Source organism: Ornithodoros turicata, chromosome 3, assembly GCF_037126465.1.
Source record: "Ornithodoros turicata isolate Travis chromosome 3, ASM3712646v1, whole genome shotgun sequence".
Taxonomy (NCBI): Eukaryota; Metazoa; Arthropoda; class Arachnida; order Ixodida; family Argasidae; genus Ornithodoros; species Ornithodoros turicata.
In genome coordinates this window covers 90,510,096-90,531,968 of record NC_088203.1, presented here as the reverse complement: position 1 = coordinate 90,531,968, position 21,873 = coordinate 90,510,096, and the positions used below count along the sequence as shown (strand labels likewise).

The following is a 21,873-nucleotide window of genomic DNA, read 5'->3' as shown; positions in this document are numbered from 1 at the left end:
GGCTGCTTGTGGCTACTTTAAACGGTTTACTTGCAGAAATACGATGATTTGTGACTACTAGTGAACGCTATAATACTTCATGGGTATCTTCGGGACTCTAGCCATGGCTTAACGTTTTATGACTATCGCTATTCGGAACACTATAATGTCATATGGTTTCTACCGTTAGACAGGATGACGATTCATGGTTGTCCTTATCTGTCATGGACATTTGTGGTCGCTTAGAAAGATTAGCTTTATCAACATTCGGAACACGTTTCCCCCTCTCTCTCTCTTCCTTTGACTGCAATGCGGTACAAAACCACCGAACCAGTATCACTGGCGGACTGCAAGTTAAAACCCTTCGCTGTCTGAAATACTCTGGCAGTTAGCAGCTGTATTCCTTGTTGTTGAAGGAACATTTATTAAAATCAAGAACGGAATACCTTAGGAACCTTAGTTGACATACGCCTTACACTTCAAAAATAGAACTTCACCGCATAGCACGCTGTGCGCCAACCATTGCCACGAATGATAGGGTTATCGCTTCTGATTCGAGGAGAAAGGAAGGCGTATAAGTCTTTTGTGCCAATTATCATATATCCAAATTGACACAAAAAGGCGTACGCCCCCCTGTTTCTTCGAATCAGAAGCGATGACCCTATCATTCGTGGCAATGATTGGTGCAGAGCGTTTTTAGAGTGTACATACAAACACGCATACTTACGTACATACTACACTTACATGCTTACTTACTACAAACACACATAGTACTCCTTAAGTTCACCACTCTAGATGTATGCGATTATCTACAGTATGGAATGCAGTACATAATGAGTATATACACGGGCACAGAGTATTTACAGGGCAAATGAGAGCACGTGAATGACGCTCAGGGGGGCGCTCCAGAGACGGTCATACGCCCACTGTGAAGCAAGATAGAAGGGTGGTGACACCATTTGCGCACGAACTCTTCCACACCGTCCTTTTGAGGTAACTTAACTATGTCAGTTCAGGTAGGGTAAGTAGTTTTCACATATTACTACTGTACCACCTGCAGCGGACTGCCATGGTGGACGGTAACCCACGAGATATATAATATACCTTGTCGAGAGGTTTTACCTGAATGACAAATGCTTGATCACGAACGAACTCAATGCCCTGGAACGCGGGAAGCATCCCTCAACGGCAAACTATTCAAGGAGAGTTGGATATACCGCAACCCCAGTCAGGGGTGATCCAGCTGCGTCAATTGCGCCAATTTGCTACAAAGCGAGGCCTCTACGCCCGTGTGCGCCGAACATAGTAGGTGTGCGCCAATTGGCGCCAAACTGGGCAATTTCCATGTTTTTCGAAGCAAAATCAGGTTTTCGTTCGGCAACCCGTATGAAAATCCATGTTGAGGACTTCGTTAACAATGCCTATCCAATCCAATCCAATAAAATCCACCTCAATCCAGCTATAATTCAATCCAAGCCAACCCATGCGATGTAGCCGTAGTCATAAGCCAACCATGCATCTGAACATTTGCGTTGGTCTTGCGGAGCCGAGCGTCGTGTTTGTGGTCGTACAACCGAGACAGTTTGAATAAAACACTGAGGACGGCTGGGGATGAGCAAACGTAAGTACAAGGTTTGTGTTTCATGCTTGCCCGAAAGCAAAAACCGTTTATTTTTATTCTAGCTCTGACACGTGCATATCGCGCGTATAGTTTCGTTTCGCCGATTCTCCCCTGCTTTTCATATGTAGTAGGTTTGTATGCGTATCATGATGGCAAACTTTCATTCCAGGTCGTAATACAAGGTTCAACGATGCAGTGCTTCGTGAAGTGGACCCCAATAATGACTTCATTCATCTGTGGTGCAAAGGACAGACGCGTTTCGTGTCCTGTGCGATTGCATGATTTCCTGTGACGGCATGACTGCAATTAAACGACAGGCCACAATGAAGAAGCACATTGAATGCGCTGTAAGGTACAGAGACAAGGACTGGAAACTCCAGCCACCCAAAGCTATCCAGGCCCAGCTGGGCTTCTGTGGTTGCACACCACAACGAGATCTCGTGACGAAAGCATGTTATGTTATATGTTATTTATGTTATGTATGTTAAAGATGTAATTTTTGCATTGTCTACTATTTCCAAGTCAGTTTCTTTCACATGGGGAGACACTGCAACTGAAGTTTTCCAGGCATGTTCCCGGACAGCGAAATCGCTAAGGGCTTGAGCTGCGGTAGGACGAAGTTGTCCCGCATTGTGACTGACGGACTAGGTCAGTATTTCAAGTCTCAGGTGGTAGACGAACTGTGTCATCCAGGTGTATTTTTCTCAATACTGATAGATGAAACCCCTAAGCCTGAACAAAGGCTTAGGGTTTTAGGAGCTAGATATATACTCGTGAGGCACTTCTCCGTCAAGCAGCAAGAGGATGGTCATTGACCACCTGCAGTAATTCAACCTTGTACGTGCTACTGCAGATATAATTGTGCACTGCTTAGAGGATGCTGTGGCAGTACTACCGAAGCAGGGATTCGTTTTTTTAGTGATGGGCCAAATGTTATTAAGAGTGTCAAGAACAAACTTCAGGACTCCGTGCCATCAACTTTGATAGATGTTGGTAACCGCTACCTGCACAAGGTACACAATGCTTTTGCAAGGGGCTTAGATGCATTTGCATCAGACGTCGAGGAGTCTGTCAGGAATATCTCTTACTACTAGTTCAAAACTAGTGCTGCTCGTTCTGAATCCTTTAAGGTACATCAGGATGCACTTAGAATTGCGCCTCATGTATTCCTGGGGCATGTTTCAAACCGCTGGTTGACTCCCCAAGAGTCACTAAGTCGTGTGGAAAAACAGTTCGAAGCTCTTCAGGCGTACTTCAGTAAACAAGATGCTACGGGACAGCGACCAGGTGCACAGAGCATGCACGGCAGGCTTTCTGCCACATTTTCGGGGAAGGATCTCTATTCAAAGACATTATTCTTGAAGAACTGTGCGGAACTCTTCTCCGGGTTTCAAAAACTCTTTCAGAAGCAAGAGCCCCTCCTACATGTACTTTATATGGAGTTGATGTCGTTAGTCCAGAGAGTGCTGAGCCGTTTTCCGAGGAGTGAAGCTTATATAGCAGTAAAGCTTATGTAGCAGTGCGCACACAGTATGTGTAGGATAGACTAAATATGGCAGCTGTTTCAATAAAAGTTATTATTCTAGGATCTTCTGTTTGGTGTCATCAATAGGATTCCTAAATAGATTTTGACAAGCAGTCAGGAGTCTTTTTCTGCAGCCTGTCACATTGGCGAGGAGTTAAGAGTTGAATGAACTGTAACGTTTGGGCTGCTCCAGGTCTCCTCCAAGCCGTAATATTTGCTCCAAAAGTGCTTCAAAATGTAGTTTTTCATGCTCCAAAAATTGCTCCAAATATGAATTTGGCTGGATCACCCCTGCGTCACGTTAGATGCTGAGCTCAGTAGTAAAAGCAAGGGACATCTGATGAAGACACGACGTCTGCCGCCAGCGCATCAGTAGACGTAATTCGCAAGTGGCATGTCCAGTGAGGCAAGCTCTACGACGCATCCAGCAGTGAATTACTGAACTCATAGGCGTTAAAGAGGCCGATCACCTGCTGAGCACTACACTCTTAAAAATGGACTTCACCACACAGCACGCTCCTAGCCAACCATCATCCCGAATGACAACGTTGTTGCCTCTGATTTGTTGAAAACGGGAAGCGTGCGCCTTTTTTGTGACGCTTATGCTGTTCATAATTGTCACAAAAAAAAAGCGTACGCCTCCCGTTTTCAACAAATCAGGCCAGATAAGGATATCACTCAAGATGATGGTTCGCTAGGAGCGTGCTATGCGGTGAAGCTCATTTTTAAGAGTGTAGGGCTACAGCAGGCACACGATATTGAAAACGTCGTTAATCACCTCTGTGACACGTTGTGTGACATGCCCCAGTAGACTATTCGTTGAGAGCAAACGCACCGGCACAGAAGTAAGGATGGAAAATGTTAGACCGAACTACATTGATGACACAGAGATGTTCATTCCTGCTTAGTATAGACACTGTCTGTCTAACAATTTGCAACGGTCTGCGGGACGGCGCGGTGTCTCGTTATAACGAAAAAGAAAGAAACCTCGACACTGAAGTACTTGCACAGCTTCTCCCCTATGCAAATATCAATATGTTACCAGCGAAATGCGAACGGGAAATCCTGACACATACCTGTCGTCCACCAAGTGGACGCATAGCATTGTTTTACGCAGTAACAGTTTCCTAAAACTTTGCTCCGAAAATACAAACGTGCTTTGTCACGGTACCCACGCGAATAACGAGTACATACCCGACTCTCGTTGATCTTTTGATGGCAAATCATGGCGCTGCGCACCTTATAGTGTCTCGAAATCACTTGCACTCTCGCCTGTCAGCGTGACAAAATTGCACTGTCCATGGTCAAATCCAGTCCACCAACGCTGTCATAAAAACAATACTGACCCTTCAGGACGATATAGGACTCGGTGTTGGGGGTAACTCTTTACAGGTAACTACTTACTGTATCTAAGTATAGGCTAACTATAGGACTCAAGTTTGTTCTTACCAAACGAAAGGTTTGGTAAGAACAAACTTGAGTCCTTGCTTTTCAGTTCCAGTAACTTCTTGCAGAAGTCAGAACTTTTTTCGGGAACTGAAGGACAAATTTCAAGTTCCTTTTGAGAAAAGCAAGCGCCACCTGAGGCACGCAAAGGCTCATGGGAACTTCGAGTGCCCTAGAGCATTACGAGACGGTCAGAGGCGGAGGTAGAGGAAGAACAACAACATTCCTGGTGTGCGCAGGAGCGGCGTCAGCCGGGGTAAACCGTTGCGGACGTCGGAGAAGTGTCGCTCAAAGTTCCCATGCTGTTTTGCGCCGCACGCTTGGTGGCGCACGCATCTTTGTAAAATCGTCTATTGTGATTGTGATGCACAAAATAACGCGTGCTTCCTCCTCCCTCTCTATTGGGAAGACAGCCAAGTGCGCACTCATTGCACGAGCACGGCGGTTCTTCATCCAGGTTCTCTTGTTTTTGCGATGAACGCTACGAAGTAAGTTTTCGCCGGCTATTCCGAAGTCATGTGATGTTCATCATAGCGGCGATCGGTGTATTTCTAATGGCGGCGGGCACTGGGTAGCTAAAATGTCGCTTTTGGCGCAGTACTTCGAAATATGCATAGAGGATGGCAACTTAAACATCCGGTGCCTGTTTTGTTCTTCGTTGAAGAAGTTTCTTGCGGCACCAAAATCTTTCAAAGCCAACCTAAGAAAGCGCATAGAGATACGTTATGGGTACAGCTTCTCTCATCGTGGATTGGTATAATTTTGGTGCATGGAAACTATTATAAAACGTCCTGCACCAATCATTTTGATATCAAGATCTGAAGTAATTATACAAAGGTGAAGAACTAAGCACAACATATTGCGCAGTAAATAACTAAAAGCAACTCGTTACATTTCCAAAGTAACTTGGCAACTTCAGGTTAGTTTCCGTAACTTTATAACTTCGTTTGTAAGTTACTTTTGTTACGTTTGTTATTCTTACAGAGAAGCTTAACTTGTAACGAGTTCCTCCTGTGAAGTAACTTCTTCCTTTCTGCAGGACTTCGGTACTCACTGTAAAGCTGCACTCGTATTTGCACCAGTTTACCAATTTAACCGTGAACAATGGGCTGGAGTATCCCCTGTGACGATGAAACACCCAAATCATCATCATCATCATCATCAGATGGATACTGCAGCACACGAGGTCTCTTTCAGATATGCTGAGAACAACCACTGCTTCAGTTTACGCTTCAACGTACGGGAGGTCAACTGCGGCTTTACCAACACATATCCTATCCTACAACAAAGGACGCCCTCTCGGGATCCCTTGTTTAGAACCGTGCTCAAAACATGTATTCTCTCCAGCAGCAAAAGAAGAATGGATCTCTAAGGATGAAGTAAAGGAAGAAATTACAGAAACAAAAGGGGGAGGCGGGGGGAGAGGAACCCAAACCGATCCGTCTTGTAATCCTTGAGCGAACACTTTGATCTCCCATTCCAACAACGTGGTGCAACGTTATTACTCTTTTCTCGAGTATGGGGCTTTCGAGCTTCAACTTTCCCAGGATGAAGAGATACGAACCTTTCGCGCGTTCCTTGTTAACAACGCCGAACACGTTTTGTATTTCTTTTCTCATTGTCCAAGTTTGGTAAAAGCATAATCGCCTTGTGGAGCGACAGCGAACAAGCGCGTGGCCGTGGTGCTGAATTACCGCGCAAGGAATCGTACAATCATTGTCTCATTGCACAACTTTTGATGATCGGTTTGGGCTGAACCATAACACAAAATGTATCGAGGGGTGTGCTTCCAAACTTCATATTAGGGCAAGAAAGAAAATGGCTCTGATGGCGCTATAGGAGAGCGGGTTTGTAACCCAGCTTACCTCGCTGTTATTCCTTACGATCCATCGAAAGGAGAGACTGGGTGGATCAGCCTCCATGTCGCAGATGATGCGCATCTCCTCTCGTGCCGTTGAATAGTAGAGCACAGCCTGGCTCTGGTTGCGACAGCGAGGGGCATCTGCAAGACATTCACACGCACAAATGACACACGCGCGAATCCACACACGTAACATGCATTAGAGGGAAAGAAAAAGAAGACGAAGCGCTATACAGCTGCATAACGTATGAGTATAGTATGAGTTTATAACCCAAACGCCGCCACACCGACACTGGATAGCGCCTTCGGCCTTATTGGGCCTTCATGAGCGTTGCTCAGGTAGGCAACGTGTGAGCGGGTGGCATCAGAAGACGTCCTACCGTCAGGTTGGGAGTCACACCAACTGAAAGCCCCAGTGCATAGACGGTAAATATCCAAGCAAGGTACAGGAAGGGGTTACCGACGTTTCGGAGCTGGTTCAGCTCCTACTTCAGGGCTGACTGTAGTGGCCGTTGGCTGCAGCGTTCCTGCCTGAGCTGCTGCCGGCCTCTACAGTCGCCCCTGAAGAAGGAGCCGAACCGGCTCCGAAACGTTGGGTAACCCCTTCCTCTACCTTGGTTGGAGATTTTCTTCACTATTGCTTTTTCCCAACCAGACACATCTGAGTCGAAGATGTTCACGTTAAAGACAGTAAAGTATATGACACCACGTTCCGCGTGGCCTTCTGCCGCCACCCATTCAAAGGTTGCCTACCTGCGCACGGCTCATGGAGGCCGAAAAAGGTGCCGAAACAGCAGTCCAGTGCTGGTATGGCGACGTGTGAGTTATGAACTCGTAACAGTTATCGGGACGTTTGTTCCTGAGGCAAACTACAGGACATTCTCTAAAAATACTTTATAGTCATATGTACGGTGCGTGAGCTGGTTAGTAAAAAAAAAAAAAAAAAAACGGAAAGAAAGACAGAAACTGTTGTTTGCACTAATTTGTGTACTTCCAACATCGCAAGCATGAGACCATCTTTGCACTCAAATGCGTCTTGGAAGGTCAACGTAGAATTTAGGCAGAATAGCGCGACTGCTGCGACTCTAAATTTAATGACTACGTCTATCCTTATGGACAGTACCCCTACAGAGAACAAGAATCATTACGGGTCGTCGTGAGGCTAGGGTCAGAACTCACGGACAACGCACAAAAGTTGGCAAAAGTCCACAAAGTTGACACAGGATGAAGGAAAGTACTCATCAATCATTTTTATATTCGCGTCAGAAGTTATGACACGCCTTTATGCAAGCGCAAGCTCCACTTCACAGCAACTTAGCAAACAACGGAATAGATAATAGTTCCGAAATACGCATCGATATTGTGCTTAGGAATATCGCGAACTTTTTTCATTTTTCTTTTTTTTGCGAACAACAAAGTTTGACGTCGATGCTTGGCGTTCCAACAGTTCAACGAACGTTACAATTCTTTGAGACGTTCGAACAGGCTCGATGTCATTTGAGGACAAATCAATGCAGTGCTTTCCAGTGTAACGCTTTTTATAATCGTGCAAACGGCAAGCACGGTTAGGTGTCTTTCTGCAGAAGAAAGATATAAGAATCTACATAACTGCCGTCAATCTTCCGAATTATGATAGTATAGCGAGCAATTACAAACAATATGTGTCCTATTGACACGGAAATAGTATTACTCGTTTTGTGAAATAGAATGCGAATCGAGTGAATTGGGCAAATGCTATACTAATTGCATATTAACTCTACCGCGGGTCTGGATGACGAGGAGGGTAGAAGAGACCGCGTAGATTGATACAGCGGTTGGATTATGTGGCATCGGACGTTGACGTACGTTTGTCAATACTGGTATCACTACAGACTGCGTGTTGAGGAAATATGAGCATTTTTCTTGTGTTCAAAATATTAAGGTGTTTATTTATATACTGAAGTGTATCCAAGCTTATCTTAGCAGAAAAATGCGTATTTTGACATTGCGCATGCGCAGCATATTGAATCATATATTGTGTCCTATGTTTCTAGTGGAATGAGATATGCCAACGCCACCTAGGCGTAAGAAAATCTCCTGGGCTTCTCCATGCCCTCCTTAGCTTAGCTTAGGAATGGTGGAGGTGGTGATTGACGTATAGTCGGCCACACTGAGGCGGGCAGCGTCACGAGTATCGCAAGGTGAGGGGGAAATCGTGCGTCTTGGGCCTACTTCACAGGGTACTATGCCGACATTTGTCTCAAAGCGCCTGAGGAAAACCCGGGGGAATACACACATATTAGGTCGTGGTTCGTCGAATCACTGCGGCAACCAGTGGCTGCTCATGCGGCTAATGGCGCCTTGTTTCCATTGTCACGGCAGCTGAGAGCTGCGGTGTGCCAACGTCGCCCTATGGTACAGAAAGCCTGCTGAATGCCTTCTCTCACTGCTTGGCTACGTGGAGATTTGGAATCGCGTTGTCGTCTTCTTCAGCAAATCGATTTCAAACACAGGATTTATGAGGCTTATTGACTGGCTACCAGTGGCTGTCTATACGACTGCCGGCTTGTCTTCATCTCTATGTCCGGCGAAAATACGATCGTCATTGGCGGGCTCTTAAAGACGGCGTCACGTCCTTTAAAGCTCGCTATATCCCTGTATTTACACGAGCGACGTTTCAACGGAATATTCTAGTGGGAGTTATATTCTAAACAGTATTCTAAATATGAAAAGACGGCTCTCGGGGCGACAGTGGCATACACACACAAAAAAAAAAGGAAAAAAGAAAGAAAAAGAATTTCGGGAGTGGTTCTATGGGAACTTTACATAGGGGAGGAAAATTCCCCCTCGTCTCCCTTTTCCAAGGGCACTACCAAAGGTACGATTTCGTCACGTATAAATAAATAAATACCGGGAGTATATTGTTCTGCGCAGTCAGTAAACGACACCGTATCCACGGCCGGTTTCCTGTCGGAATATCTCGTGGCTGCGCAGCAGAATATTCCCCACGATTAGTAGTGCACGAAGAAACAAGACGTCCAGCGCTAACGTGGAAGCAGAATACTATTACCTTTTTTTTTTTTTCATTTGGTGCGCAGATGCTTAGAGTGAAAAGATATTCCAAAGCAGAATGCATTGACACCAGTGCTGTGTAAGTTACTCAAAAAAGGTTATTACGTTACCGGAAAAGGGTTACTCAGACGCAATGTAACTCGATTCCTATTACACTGTTACTCATCAAGTATAATTCGGCTAATTATTCCATGATGCGTGCAGGACCATTCCATTCCTAGGACCGTCGCCGCCATTTCATTCCCATTCCTTTCTAAGTTCTGGTAATGCTCAAATGGTTCCGGAATCGTTGTAACTCCGGAGTGGCAACACCGCAACCCAGCTTCACACGCTAGAATCACACAAGCGACTAAGATATGCAAAGCAAAAGCTAAGCAAGCCACTGTGCAACCGAAACTGGAACAATCACGTTTGTTTGTGGTCTGTTGTTACCGGGCTGTCTGCCTGACAGTATGGCAGCATGTCGCTCGAGGGATCGGGCATCTTAGGGCGACTTCACAGGTGACTGTGCCGGTATTTGTCTTACACCATCTAGGAATACCAAGAGAAATTACGCAGACAGCGCGAACGGTCTCGAGATTCGGACCCGGGTCACCTGCCGGTCTCGCGGCCAGTGCTCTTTTTACCTGCTTCGGAGATGCGTGGTCATGGGAGACAAAGGGAGGAGTGAGGCAGCCAGACATGACACTTAAGATACTTCGGTAGGCGTTGTAGAAAAACACATGAACGTCAGTTTGACACACGTTTCAGTTTGAAACACGAGTTTGACGTCTTCTCCCCCCCCCCTCCCTCCCCCCTGAAAGCATCTTCTTCTTGGGTAAGCAAAGCTTGCATTTGACTGCAATATTATTATCGTTTCCGAAACATATTCGAAAAACGTTCCATGTTTTGGTCAGGGGAGTAAACGCGCCTCTTTCCTTGGCTGAATTCTGCGAACTGACAACTCGAGCAGAATGACTTTTCTTTATGTCCCTAAATACAAAACCCCAACAGGGCCTGCGTCAGTCGCTGACCGATCTGCGTTACATTACAAAGAGAAAGATTAGAAGTTTGCCAAGCAGGGGTGTCCTAGAAGCATACCCGCCAACTCTCCCGATTCATCCGGGAGACTCCCGGATTCGGACCGGTTTGTACGATTGTACGGCCGAGAAGCAAATCTCCTGGAAAATGCAGTTTCTCTCTCTATATCTCAAACGCCTGCTGTTTCTCCTGGCACACAGACGAAAACGTCAATCCAATACCAGCCCAATTGCCATCGGCATCGCTGCCGCTTCGCGGAGCCTCTGTGTTACGGGGTTCTGGTCATGGTTCTAGTTCTAGCACTTCTAGTTTCGGGCATTTCCTCCATGTTTTCGGGCGACAAAGGTGCCTTTGCACTAGCTGTTTCGACCTTGCGTTACTCGCAAAGAGAACCTTGATCTCGAAAACAGAACAGAGGCATAGTTTTGTGTCCTCACGTTCTTTTGAGAAAGTGTCATAGCCTTGTCACAGCTTGACACCCAGATAGTTTCTTGAAGAGGGCAATGTCTGTTGCTGCAAAACGACGAGCCTGCTGGGGTGAAGTGTGATCCTGTTACATATGCAAATAAAAGCCACCCAACATCGTCTTTCTCCTACCCCCCCCCCCCTCGCTTTTGAAATCTCCCTAATTTGAATGTTCCCAAGTTGGCAGGTATGTAGAAGGCTAGAACAGAGCAAGAGGAGGTCAGGTCAGAACTCTGTTGCAACTGCAGGGCACACCGCATAAAACCCTTGCTATTGAATTCAGATTTTCGAGAAAGGTCAACCTATCAAGGTAGGGGGTCGAATGGACGCGGGAATGGAAATTCCCGGAGAGCAAGCATGACAATGAAAAAAATGAGAAGATGGAAAACTGAGAGGCGATCGAAGAAGTAGTTAAGAGTATTGAGTAGAAGATACCACAAAATGTATTTGAAATAGAGTACAAATACTCCCCCGGAAAAGTATAGAGTAAGCTAGCAAGATACCACAAATAGCATTTAAAATACAGTATCTTGAATACAATACTCTAAATACGTACAAGTCTCGGCAGAACCTCGCGATAATCAGAGTCGCAAAAGTTAATCCTACGAAAGTCAAGCGCCAATTGCATGAGAACGAAAAGAAAGTTACAAATAAATCGTCCTACGTCTGCCAAGGCACAATGCACCTTCACGTAATAACAGATCACAGACGTACACAGAGGGAACAAATCGGGTTGGTAATCACACATGTGCGGGTCTGATCTCATACGTTGCTGCTACGTGGCTTTTTTTAGCTCTTCTCGTTGCTTCGTTGTTTTGATTTATCGTCCCACATGTCGTTTTTTTTTGTTTCTTTCTTTTTTTCCAGTAATTGTAGTGGGACTCAATTGGTTTAGAAGGGGCTCAAATACGGTGGAGTGATTTCCCTTGTGATGTGGTTGAAGCTTTCGGAAGTATCTATAGAAAGAAATGACGAAAGTGAAACATAGGCTGACGAAAGTTCGACGAAACGCTTACAACGTTTCCGAACAGAAGAGATTACAGTTGGGTCGAAACATGCCTACACTGTTAGAAGAATTTATACCTATGGCTTTTCCCAAGGCGCATGCCTTTTGAGGTATAAACACTATACCTCCTTCGAGGTATTGCCCTAATCTATACTAATTTTATACTTCCCTGAAAATGATTTCCTAATCCAGCTCGTAACAAAATTCGAGCAAAATAATATTGAGCGACATGGGCTTTAAAACTACCGCAAGGAGGAAAAAGACGAAGAAAATACCTGGACACGCACGCACAAAAACGTACCCACAATCTCATAAAACGGAGAGGAGAGCTCGTGTAGATTACTCGCCACGCAAGAAGCAACGTGGAAGGATTTGGTATTTGACGCAGACCAGATACTTGTATAACACATCGTGGCTTCGCAAAATGTGGGGCCCCCTTCGCCCGGGGAGCAACTCTATGAGTGAGGAGGCGCAGATTTGGTCATTTCAGGAACAAATAGCACGGTGTTATAAATCACTCCTCCTCTTAATTAAGATGCAACTGTATTACTCACTGTGTTTCTTAATTAAATTACTGCTTAACTGAGATGATACGTATGATACTGAGATGATACCGCAAATTAATGTGGTGCCACAGGTTCATATCTAAAGGTATACAAAATGCCGAAGGTATAAATGTAAGAGAGAAGTACCGTATTAGGCCCTCAACTGCCCAGGAAGGTATAACGTAGGCGATTTATACCTTCGACATGATTTAAACGGGGTATAGGCGGTGGTGATGAGCTATAAATATGGTAGTTTAGTCGTGATTTATACCTTTCTTATACCTCTTCTATACCTTTTACAACGTCAGCTGCATAGTGGAGACTTCCCCGAGATCGCGTCCGCGTCGTCGGCATAAGAACGTCCGCACAAAACTCTTGTCGCATATATCGCATGTGCGCTCGGCGCTGGGAGTAAGGAGGTGAATCCCGCCGGTTTATAACCGCTACTGATTGAAAGTGAGATGAAAACCAAAGTACGTCAGCAAAGTTTGCCGATGGCGTGGGAAATGTTGTGCGGTACTTTACCGTGTACGTACTCGCGCCTTACCCCACGCACAAGCTTCTGGTCGTCGGAGACTTCAACGTGGACTTTTCACTGGCCAGGAACACCACTTTCCTAAGCGATATGTCCGAACAACTGGACCTTACGCTATGCACCGGCATCCGCCAACCCACAACTAGACACGACTCATGCATAGACTTGGTGTTCCAGAACAGCCCTCTCGTTCAGGACTCCCCCCCCCCCCCAACCATTTCAGCTACCACAAAGCAATACTCATCACGCTTAAATAAATTTGTCTACACACTTTCATCCGGCCTCATTTCACCACACGCACAGCTGACGCCGAGTTTCGCGTTACACGAGTCGTAACGGTCCTGTAATTTTTCTTTTAACAGTGTAGTTATCGATCTCCGTATGGAAATCTTGAAGATAAACAAAAAATGTTTCGCTGAGGATTTTTCCAATGCCTCTTATATTTTTCTGACTGGACGAAATGCCCGACTATTCGTAAGCGGTTCATAGAAAAATTATAATTGAAGTTGAGGAGAAGGCACCAGCCTTTTCTAGCAGGAGCCTAGAAAAAGATCAACGTTACATGAAAAACGATACTTCGAGGAATTTGCAGTCTCTTTCAGTGATTGCGAGGTCGAATGACCACTCGCTATTCCACCAACGTTTGCAGGATTTTCGGTCTCATGTATACCGATCTTGTCCACGCGGACAACCGGAAGATAGTGTACTGTACGTACAGTGCCTTAAGACACTGTAGTATAGCATATTGTTATCGATTAATAATGTCACGTACGATGATGATCTTGATATAACCCACGCACACACGGACACATTAAATGCAATCGACCCTAAGCTTCTGGCACGGCGTTTACCGTTCTGTCTTCTGGAGAGCACAGTGCCAGAGGGATGCATCGGTATCGCTCCTCTCCTGCCGTACCTTTAAAACCAACAAGCGAATTCGGCTGGCTGAGCAACTTTTGCCCAACGACGGTCGTAGGTTAAGTGCTTACCCCCGGCGGTGGCTCACGCCGTTTGCGTCCCCAATTCGCCCCAATTCGCCAAATGTAGAATTCGCCATCCGCTGATGCAAAGCGCACCTCCCACAGTGCACAGCGCTGTATTCCAAGTCTCTTCTCTGCGGTTGGTGTTCCTGGCCAGTGAAAAGTCCACGTTGAAGTCTCCGACGACCAGAAGCTTGTGCGTGCGGTAAGGCGCGAGTACGTACACGGTAAAGTACCGCGCAACGTTTCCCACGCCATCGGCAAACTTTGCTTACGTACTTTGGTTTTTATCTCACTTTCAATCGATTGCGGTTATAAACCGGCGGGATTCTCCTCCTTACTCCCAGCGCCGAGCGCACATGCGATACATGCGACAAGAGTTTTGTGCGGACGTTCTTATGCCGACGACGCGGACGCGATCCCGGAGAAGTCTCCACTATGCAGCTGACGTTGTAAAAGGTATAGAAGAGGTATATGAAAGGTATAAATCATGACTGAACTACCATATTTATAGCTCATCACCACGCGGTGTACACAGCGACGTAGGCACGCCAGTATATCTTGGAACCACTACCTGCTGTAGGTAGTAGTGCGCTTTTGTTAATCCAGTAATAATTTTGGCGCTACCGACAACACGAACTCGGGAAAACCTCTCCAACATTACCATCCTCACTTGTCGCGTGGAAGCCTGCTCCCTTCCGTCCCGTTCCGCTCGTTTTTGTGCCATGCGAATCCACGTAAATGGGTGCATCAAAAACATTTTGCCTTTTGTACCATATGGGGACCCGGAAAGAATGCCCCCGGGAGACGGGCGACGAGCAGTCATAGGCGGAAGAAATGTCCCCTGTGTGACGGTAGCAGGTGACGCTCTAGTAATCACGTGTACGGGAAAATGCATACTTGTTTCGGGTGCAGCTTCAGTTCTGAAATGTCTGGTGTTGTACATAGTGAGATTTCTTTGGAACGTGCGAGATGTATGTGTGTTGCAGATGTATATGACGCTGTTGCAGTGGCGGTCCCAAGATGGCGGGCCCATCTTGGGGCCAAAGCATAGCCTGGTCCAGTTTCCGACTCTTTCCCTGTGACACTCTCAAGGAGTGCGAAGAGGGCGCACCACCAAACTTGTTACTCATAAGACTTCCCATCCTCTAGCATACCAATCTTTCCCCCTCCCCCTCCCACCCTCTCGCACCCAAATGGATAGCGACTGGCTAAAGGCTCGCAGACGTCGCCCCCCCCTCCCCCCCCAAAAAAAAAAGTGCTTCGCTGGGACCGCCCCTGCGCTGTTGGTTGTAATATTTTGTGTGCCCCTGTGGTGCACCTGGATTGCAAAGTCGAACGTTAATTCGCAGAAAAGTTGGGTTTAACACAACCGAGACAAAAAAAACAAAAAAAATTTGCAGCGTGTATATCGAATTGAAGCGGGATTAATCGATAACGTTACACTTACTAAATTGTAAATAGATCAGTGGTTAGGTGAGAAAAGAAAAAAAAGCCTTTCTCAGCACCATTACCTTGGTTCAGAAGCAGGGTGGAAATCAAGTTTTATGTCAAGAGCTTTGTGTTCATCTCAAATTCCTTTCACTATTTTCTTTTGTATTTTGTGGTTTGGCTTATAGCGTTTGTTCACGAGATGAGTGAAAAATAATAAACATGCATCTAAACGAAAAGTCACCGGAATAGTTGCTCTTTTCTGGAGCTTCTGGTTATGGTTTCCACGTTTAGAATATTCACGACGCTACCACTGATTCAGAACAAACAAAAATTTGGCAACATGGAACTAACGATTCGGAAGCGTCCTCGGGGCATAGTCGTCCAGCTGTGCGTGAACTTATTGACTCTTTAGGTTTGTAATCAGCTGTCGTGCCTGCAACCTTCAAACAAGAGTTCATAAAAATTCTTCCAAATATGTGGGGGAAACTCGCGGCTCTGCACATTCAGACAAGGCTATCGAGCCTCTGTGCGCAATATGGTGAACGCGCAAGGATAGTTCTCCGAGACATCGAGTGCGCGGACACTTTATTCTAAGAAGCAGAAAAGTGTGAGCACATATAAAAAAAAGAGCAAAAAATAAAGAAACGGTGTCTCATTTCATTAGAACCAATGCCGATATGGTCCTTCCGCAATAATTGTACTTCAGTATTACAAAAATACAATGCGATTCTTTCAGACCTCCTGCAGGTCTTCGCATGTTAGGAACAGCTAGCTCTGCAGTCTAACAACAAGGGGAAAAAAGAAAGAAAGGAAAATGCCGCCTAACATATCGCATCGCCGGCAGCGCGAATAGCGCTGCCAGTCTCTGACATTTTTTCCGGGGACATTTTTGGGGACATTTCTTCCGAGGGCATCTTCTCCAGTGACTTCTCTTTCAGGGCCTTTTGTTTATTGCGGGGCCATTCTTTCTATACTGTACCAAATGTTTTAAAGCAGTCAATGGCGACACTTTTAGCACCACGGGTTAGCAGGAGGCGGAAATATTTGTCTCCACGAGCGATGACGTGGTAACAGACGCCATGGGGGGCTGCAGTGGTGGCAAACTATGATGCAAGAAACTTTCCTGGCTGAGGACAGGTAGGCACTGGATAACAAGGCGACGGAAAGAAGTCTTAGCCGTATATGCCATGCGCCAGGCCTCACGAGGCCTGGCATACGAGAAGAGGCAAAGAGGGCATACGAAAAGAGGCAAAGAGGGCATACGAGACTTGTAGCCGTCATAAAAAGTGAAAACAGAACTTTGAAGGAAGTGCTGCTGGTGCTTGAGAGCCAGGAACTCTGGGCCCAACGTGCTCCACTTGCACCCAAAGTGTGTGCCAAATTGCACGAGAAAAAACCAGGTTGGCTTCCAGCTTGCGGCTGGTGCAAGAGATCGGGTAGTCTCCTCGAGGTGTCGCTTAGTAATGGTAGTAGGTGTTGCTATGACGTCCCACTGGAGTATACCTACGAGGAACTCGCTTCCTATCTGGGAGAGGATGGTGTCATAGCGGCTCGGCGTCAAGTGCGGCATGTCTTTCATGAAGATGGGTCCGATCAGTACATCCCCCTTCGAAATGTCATATTGACCTTCAAGTCCAACACAAGGATACCTGAGGAAGTTAAGTTTGGTTTTTCAACACATAAGGTGCATGAGTATGTGGAAGGTCCAGTGCAGTGCTATCGCTGCCAGAGGTTCGGTCATCTTGCTCGAAGCTGTCGATGGTACGGTGCAAGTTTTGCTCTCAGCCGCCACACTTAAGGGATGTACAGCGCGGCACCAACCGAAATGTGCAAACTGCGAGGGACCGCATGCTGCTTCGCATTCTTTATGTCCCCGGAAGAGGACAGCTACAAGGCGCTTTCAGGCTCGTGTTTGTACCAACACCCCTTCCCCTGGGACCAGGAAGGCACGACGTAGTGCACAAACGGACGGAGGTTCAACTTCAGTCCTCCAGGCGGCCATGAGTGATGGTCGACCACAAACTACTGCGAGATCCCAACGGGCACCTCCGCAGGTCTCAAAACCACCAGTCAAAAGCCCCAAACCACAAGCATTTAAGCCTCAACTGAGTAGCCATGTGCAGCAGCTAGATAGGCAGCATGACATCCCTAATGCTACCACTCCCCTCCATGCAACTTTCGCGGCCACAGTGCGAGGTCCAAGGAAGACCGACGAGCCCCTGCCAGCAGCGCCTCGATGGCTGAAGTGGCAATCCCCCCAGTCTTCAAATGACTTCTGTGTCATCATCCCCTTAGTTCTTGCTGCTATGAAGGCCATTGTTGCTTGTTGCCCTGAGGCTGCGCGGTTGCCCGAAGTCAAGGCTCTTCTAGAGATTGACAGCCTTTTCCTCGGTCATGGAGCAAATCTACAGCAATGCTGTCTTGATGCAGTGGAACGCGCGCAGTCTGCGCAACAAGGTGCCAAATCTTAAAGAATTTCTGCTTCGGCATCGAATTCCCATGTTGGCTATTAGTGAAGCTTATGTTAAGAAGGACTTCAGACCCAGCGGTTAGAGTTTGGTCACGCAAGAGGATACAGATATCTCAAGGACGGTTCTGCTTGTTCGACGTGATTTCAATGCAGCCGCCCTTCCAACGCCAAAAGTGGCTTGTTTAGACTGTATCCGGTGTAAAATTCGCTTGGGTAAAACTGTCGTCACTGTGGTGAACTTACACGTGCCGCCGTCAGCTAAGGTGTTCAAGACCGGTCTGAAGGCGGTGTTGGACAATTTAGAGTCTCCTTATCTAGTGGTCGGTGATATTAACGCTCACCACACTGAATGGGGGAGCACCAAAACTGATCGTCGAGGGAAAATATGGATGGAGCTGATCGAGAGCCTGGATCTCTGCATCCTGAATGACGGATCACACACGTTTTTGCGGAGGTCTTTCTCTACGGACGTTCTGGACGACCCTTTGTATTCATCGGAAGCTACATTGGTACACGGACCTTGATTGCAGAGGAAGCGACCAAGTGCCCATATACAACACGTATGGCGGATATTCAACGAGAGCGGGATGTAGAACGGCGAAATTAACAGACTGGCGTTCGTTTCGTACATCTTTCTGATATATCGTTCTGATATATTCTGATATAATCTTTCTGATATACAGGAAGCAAGATGCGCGAGTAGGCTTGTACAGAAAGCACTCCGAGACCTTGACCGTCAACGGTGGCGGCCCTTCTGTTGATCCTTATCACCGTTTGAGAGCCCTGCTCGGAAATGGAGAGTCGCAAGAAACTTAAAGGAGAACCCTACAGTTAGGAACCCACTTGGGGCTCTTGCGCTCTTAACATCTACGTCTGAGAAAGAGGTGGCCAGAGAATTCTGCCATGTCATTACGAAGGGAGCCAATGTGACCAGCACCGACGAGTACCTGACCCATACAGCCCATGTGACATCTATTATCGAGCATGCTAACCCATCAGCAGTCCCGGCCTTTGATATGGACTTCTCCGTGGCAGAACTTTCGTCGGCCATTTCAGTTTCATGCAAGAAGTCGTCTCCAGGCGCGGACGTCATTATATACACGGTGATTCGAAACCTTGGCCCTACTTCCCTTCGGGCCCTGATGAACATTTGCAATCACTCGTGGAGGCACGGACAGGTTCCTAGGCAGTGGAAAGTCGGCCGAGTGGTACCGTTGCTAAAACCAGAAAAACACCCATCCCAATTGGCATCATTCCGCCCGGTAACTTTGACCAGCTGCTTGGGGAAAGTTATGTAAAGAATGGTCTTGCGTAGAATTGAGTGGTGGCTCGAGAGCCGTGCCTTCTTCCCTCAAGACCAAGCTGGGTTTCGACAGCACCGCAGTTCGATAGATTCTGTCCTCGACTTGGTCACGTCGGTGGAAGAGGCACGACGAGGCGGGAAGATCTCGGCCGCGATATATCTTGACGTTAAGAGAGCTTATGACACCGTCAATCATCCATCAATCTTACATGCTTTATACAGCGCTGCGCTCTCACGTACAACGTTGCTTTGGATAACTGATTTCCTCAGTCAACGATGTATTTTCGTCCGGACAAAACAAGGCGGCACAAAGCAATTCCCCATCTCTCAGGGGTACCACAAGGAAGCGTCCAAAGTCCGCTTCTCTTTAATGCCGTTATGGCGGGCACTGGAACCTGCATTCAGCGGAAAGTCAACTTGTCCCTGTATGCCGATGATATCTGTATTTGGACTACAGGCACTTCCCGTCCAGCACTCCGTCAGCGTCTTCAGCGCACGTTAGATGCCATTCGCCCTTATTTACTCCAGGCAGGAATTGAGATATCGGTAGAGAAAAGCGCAGTTCTAGCCTTCATGCGCAAAGATAGGCATAGATGTTGCGTGTATATTGGTGGAAGCCCACTGGAGCAGGTGACACATCACAAGTTTCTCAGCGTAACTCTATCATGGAATTTGTCGTGGAAGCGCCACGTAGACGTTCTTGAAAAGAAAGTCCAACGCTGGCTCAACGTCATTCGTCACTTCGCAGGTATGTGATCAGGGCGAGACGAGAAGGATCTTCTCGTGAAGCACAATGCCCTGGTTCGTGGCTCAGTAATGTACAGTCTTCCACGGACTTCCTCAGACACTGGTACAAAGGATTCGAGCCCTGCTCGCGCGAAGCCTTCGCGTATGTCTCGGGGTCCCGCGAGGCGCTGAAACTCGCCTAGTAGTGGCTGAGGCTAGGGACATCCTCATTGAGGTTCTCCGTACTCGGGAAACTGCACGCCACTACCTCCGTCCACCATAAACGTCACTCTTTGATTCGCAAGCTTCACGCTAAACGGAACGCGACAGTTCATGCTGCTGTAACATCATTCAGACCTAATATCCCCAAATTCATAGTCGACCCGACGGCACCCAAAGTGCCTCCATGGACGTTGCCATCGCCGCTTGTCACTGTCTCCATACCCGGCCTCAAGAACAACAAAAAGAGCTATTATGATGTTACCCTTAAGCAACTCGCCCTTGACTTCATCGAGGCTCAATACTGCAACGGTACCGCTGTATACACGGATGGATCGTCGACCAGGGACACTTCATCTTCAGCCTTTGCCATTCCATCAGAGTCCGTTACACGTGGGTGTCGCCTGTCTCACAACACCTCATCGACATCCGCTGAACTTTATGCTATCTTGTTATTCTTGACATATGCGGAAGACTGTGAACCGCGGCACTGGGTAATTTATACCGACTCCAAAGCAGCTCCCCTATGCATTAAAAACCTGTGCATCCGCGGTTCCCTTTCCTCAGTGGTGATAGATATCCTGTGCGCCCTGAGGTCCCTTCAAGATCGCTCCCACTCCATTGCCTTTCAGTGGGTTCCAGGGCATTGCGGAATAACTGGGAACCATGAGGCCGACGCTGCCGCTGCCGCTGCAAATCAACAACGGCCTTCTATGACCATTATACTTTCGAGAGGAGACAGACGATCCCTCCTCAGGCATTTGTACGATTCCTGGTCTACCCTACAGTGGCAACACGACATTCCAACTAGGTCTTCTTTGGGAAGTGTAGTGCTGTCATACCGGCTGCCTGCAAAGCTTCCTCGTCCCCTGAAGTCGCTCATCCACAGGCTACGTCTGAATGTGGCCTTCACTCCGTTCTATCGCTACCAGCTAGGCTGTGAGGCTAGCCCTATGTGCAACGAGTGTGGTGTACTTGCCAACGTAGAACACATACTCCTCCGCTGTCGGACCTATATCAACGAGAGGCGTACACTGCAGTCACAGTTTGCCACCCTTGGCTGCCGCCCCTTCAACTTGTCGAGCATCCTCGGTCCTTGGGACACCGCGGCCCACTCCAGGGCGGCCTTACGTCATGTAGTTGCCTTATTTGAGGCGACAGGCCTAAAGGACTCATTGTGACCCCAACAGCGCTCTCGGATATTCCCACCATCACGATCACGATCAGGATCGGCATCGCCGCTCCAATCATTCCCGTCATCTCTCATCGTCATCGCTCATCATCGTCATCACTCGTCATTGTCACCACTCATATTAGACTCCCTAGCTATGGGGCAGCGTTCCACTCCTAGAACGGAAAACCTCCCCACTCCATCATCAGAATATATCTGTTGTTGTTGTTGCTTAGTTATCTCGAAGGCGCGTTGAGCTTCCTTGGTCCAGCTGAACGGAGAGTGTTGATGCCCTTCTTACGATTGATAGTAACGAGAAGGGTGGGTAAATGTGTCATAAGGGGCAAAGTCTGGATCAAAAACGCGTTAAGAGTTGAAGAGTGCCAAAACTTTTATATACAATGTGTCTAGCCATGTGCAGTCCGTGATGGCTGTGACTTTGCCTTTTAGCGATGAAAGTCATCGTGCGGGATTGTATGGCGCAAGAATTCGCGTTTGGTTAACCAATTGATTACA

At 47.2% G+C, this 21,873-nt stretch overlaps 1 protein-coding gene across 3 annotated transcripts in view; it reads right to left on the bottom strand.

Annotated features, from left to right (window-relative positions):
• LOC135388801 (B-cell receptor CD22-like) overlaps nt 1–21,873 on the bottom strand; it is a 442,796-nt gene that overhangs the window by 92,985 nt on the left and 327,938 nt on the right. For all 3 annotated transcript variants that reach the window (XM_064618610.1, XM_064618608.1, XM_064618609.1), the window contains one exon: nt 6,437–6,573. In XM_064618610.1, the coding sequence (XP_064474680.1) occupies nt 6,437–6,573 (137 nt within the window). The remainder of the gene's footprint in view (nt 1–6,436; nt 6,574–21,873) is intronic.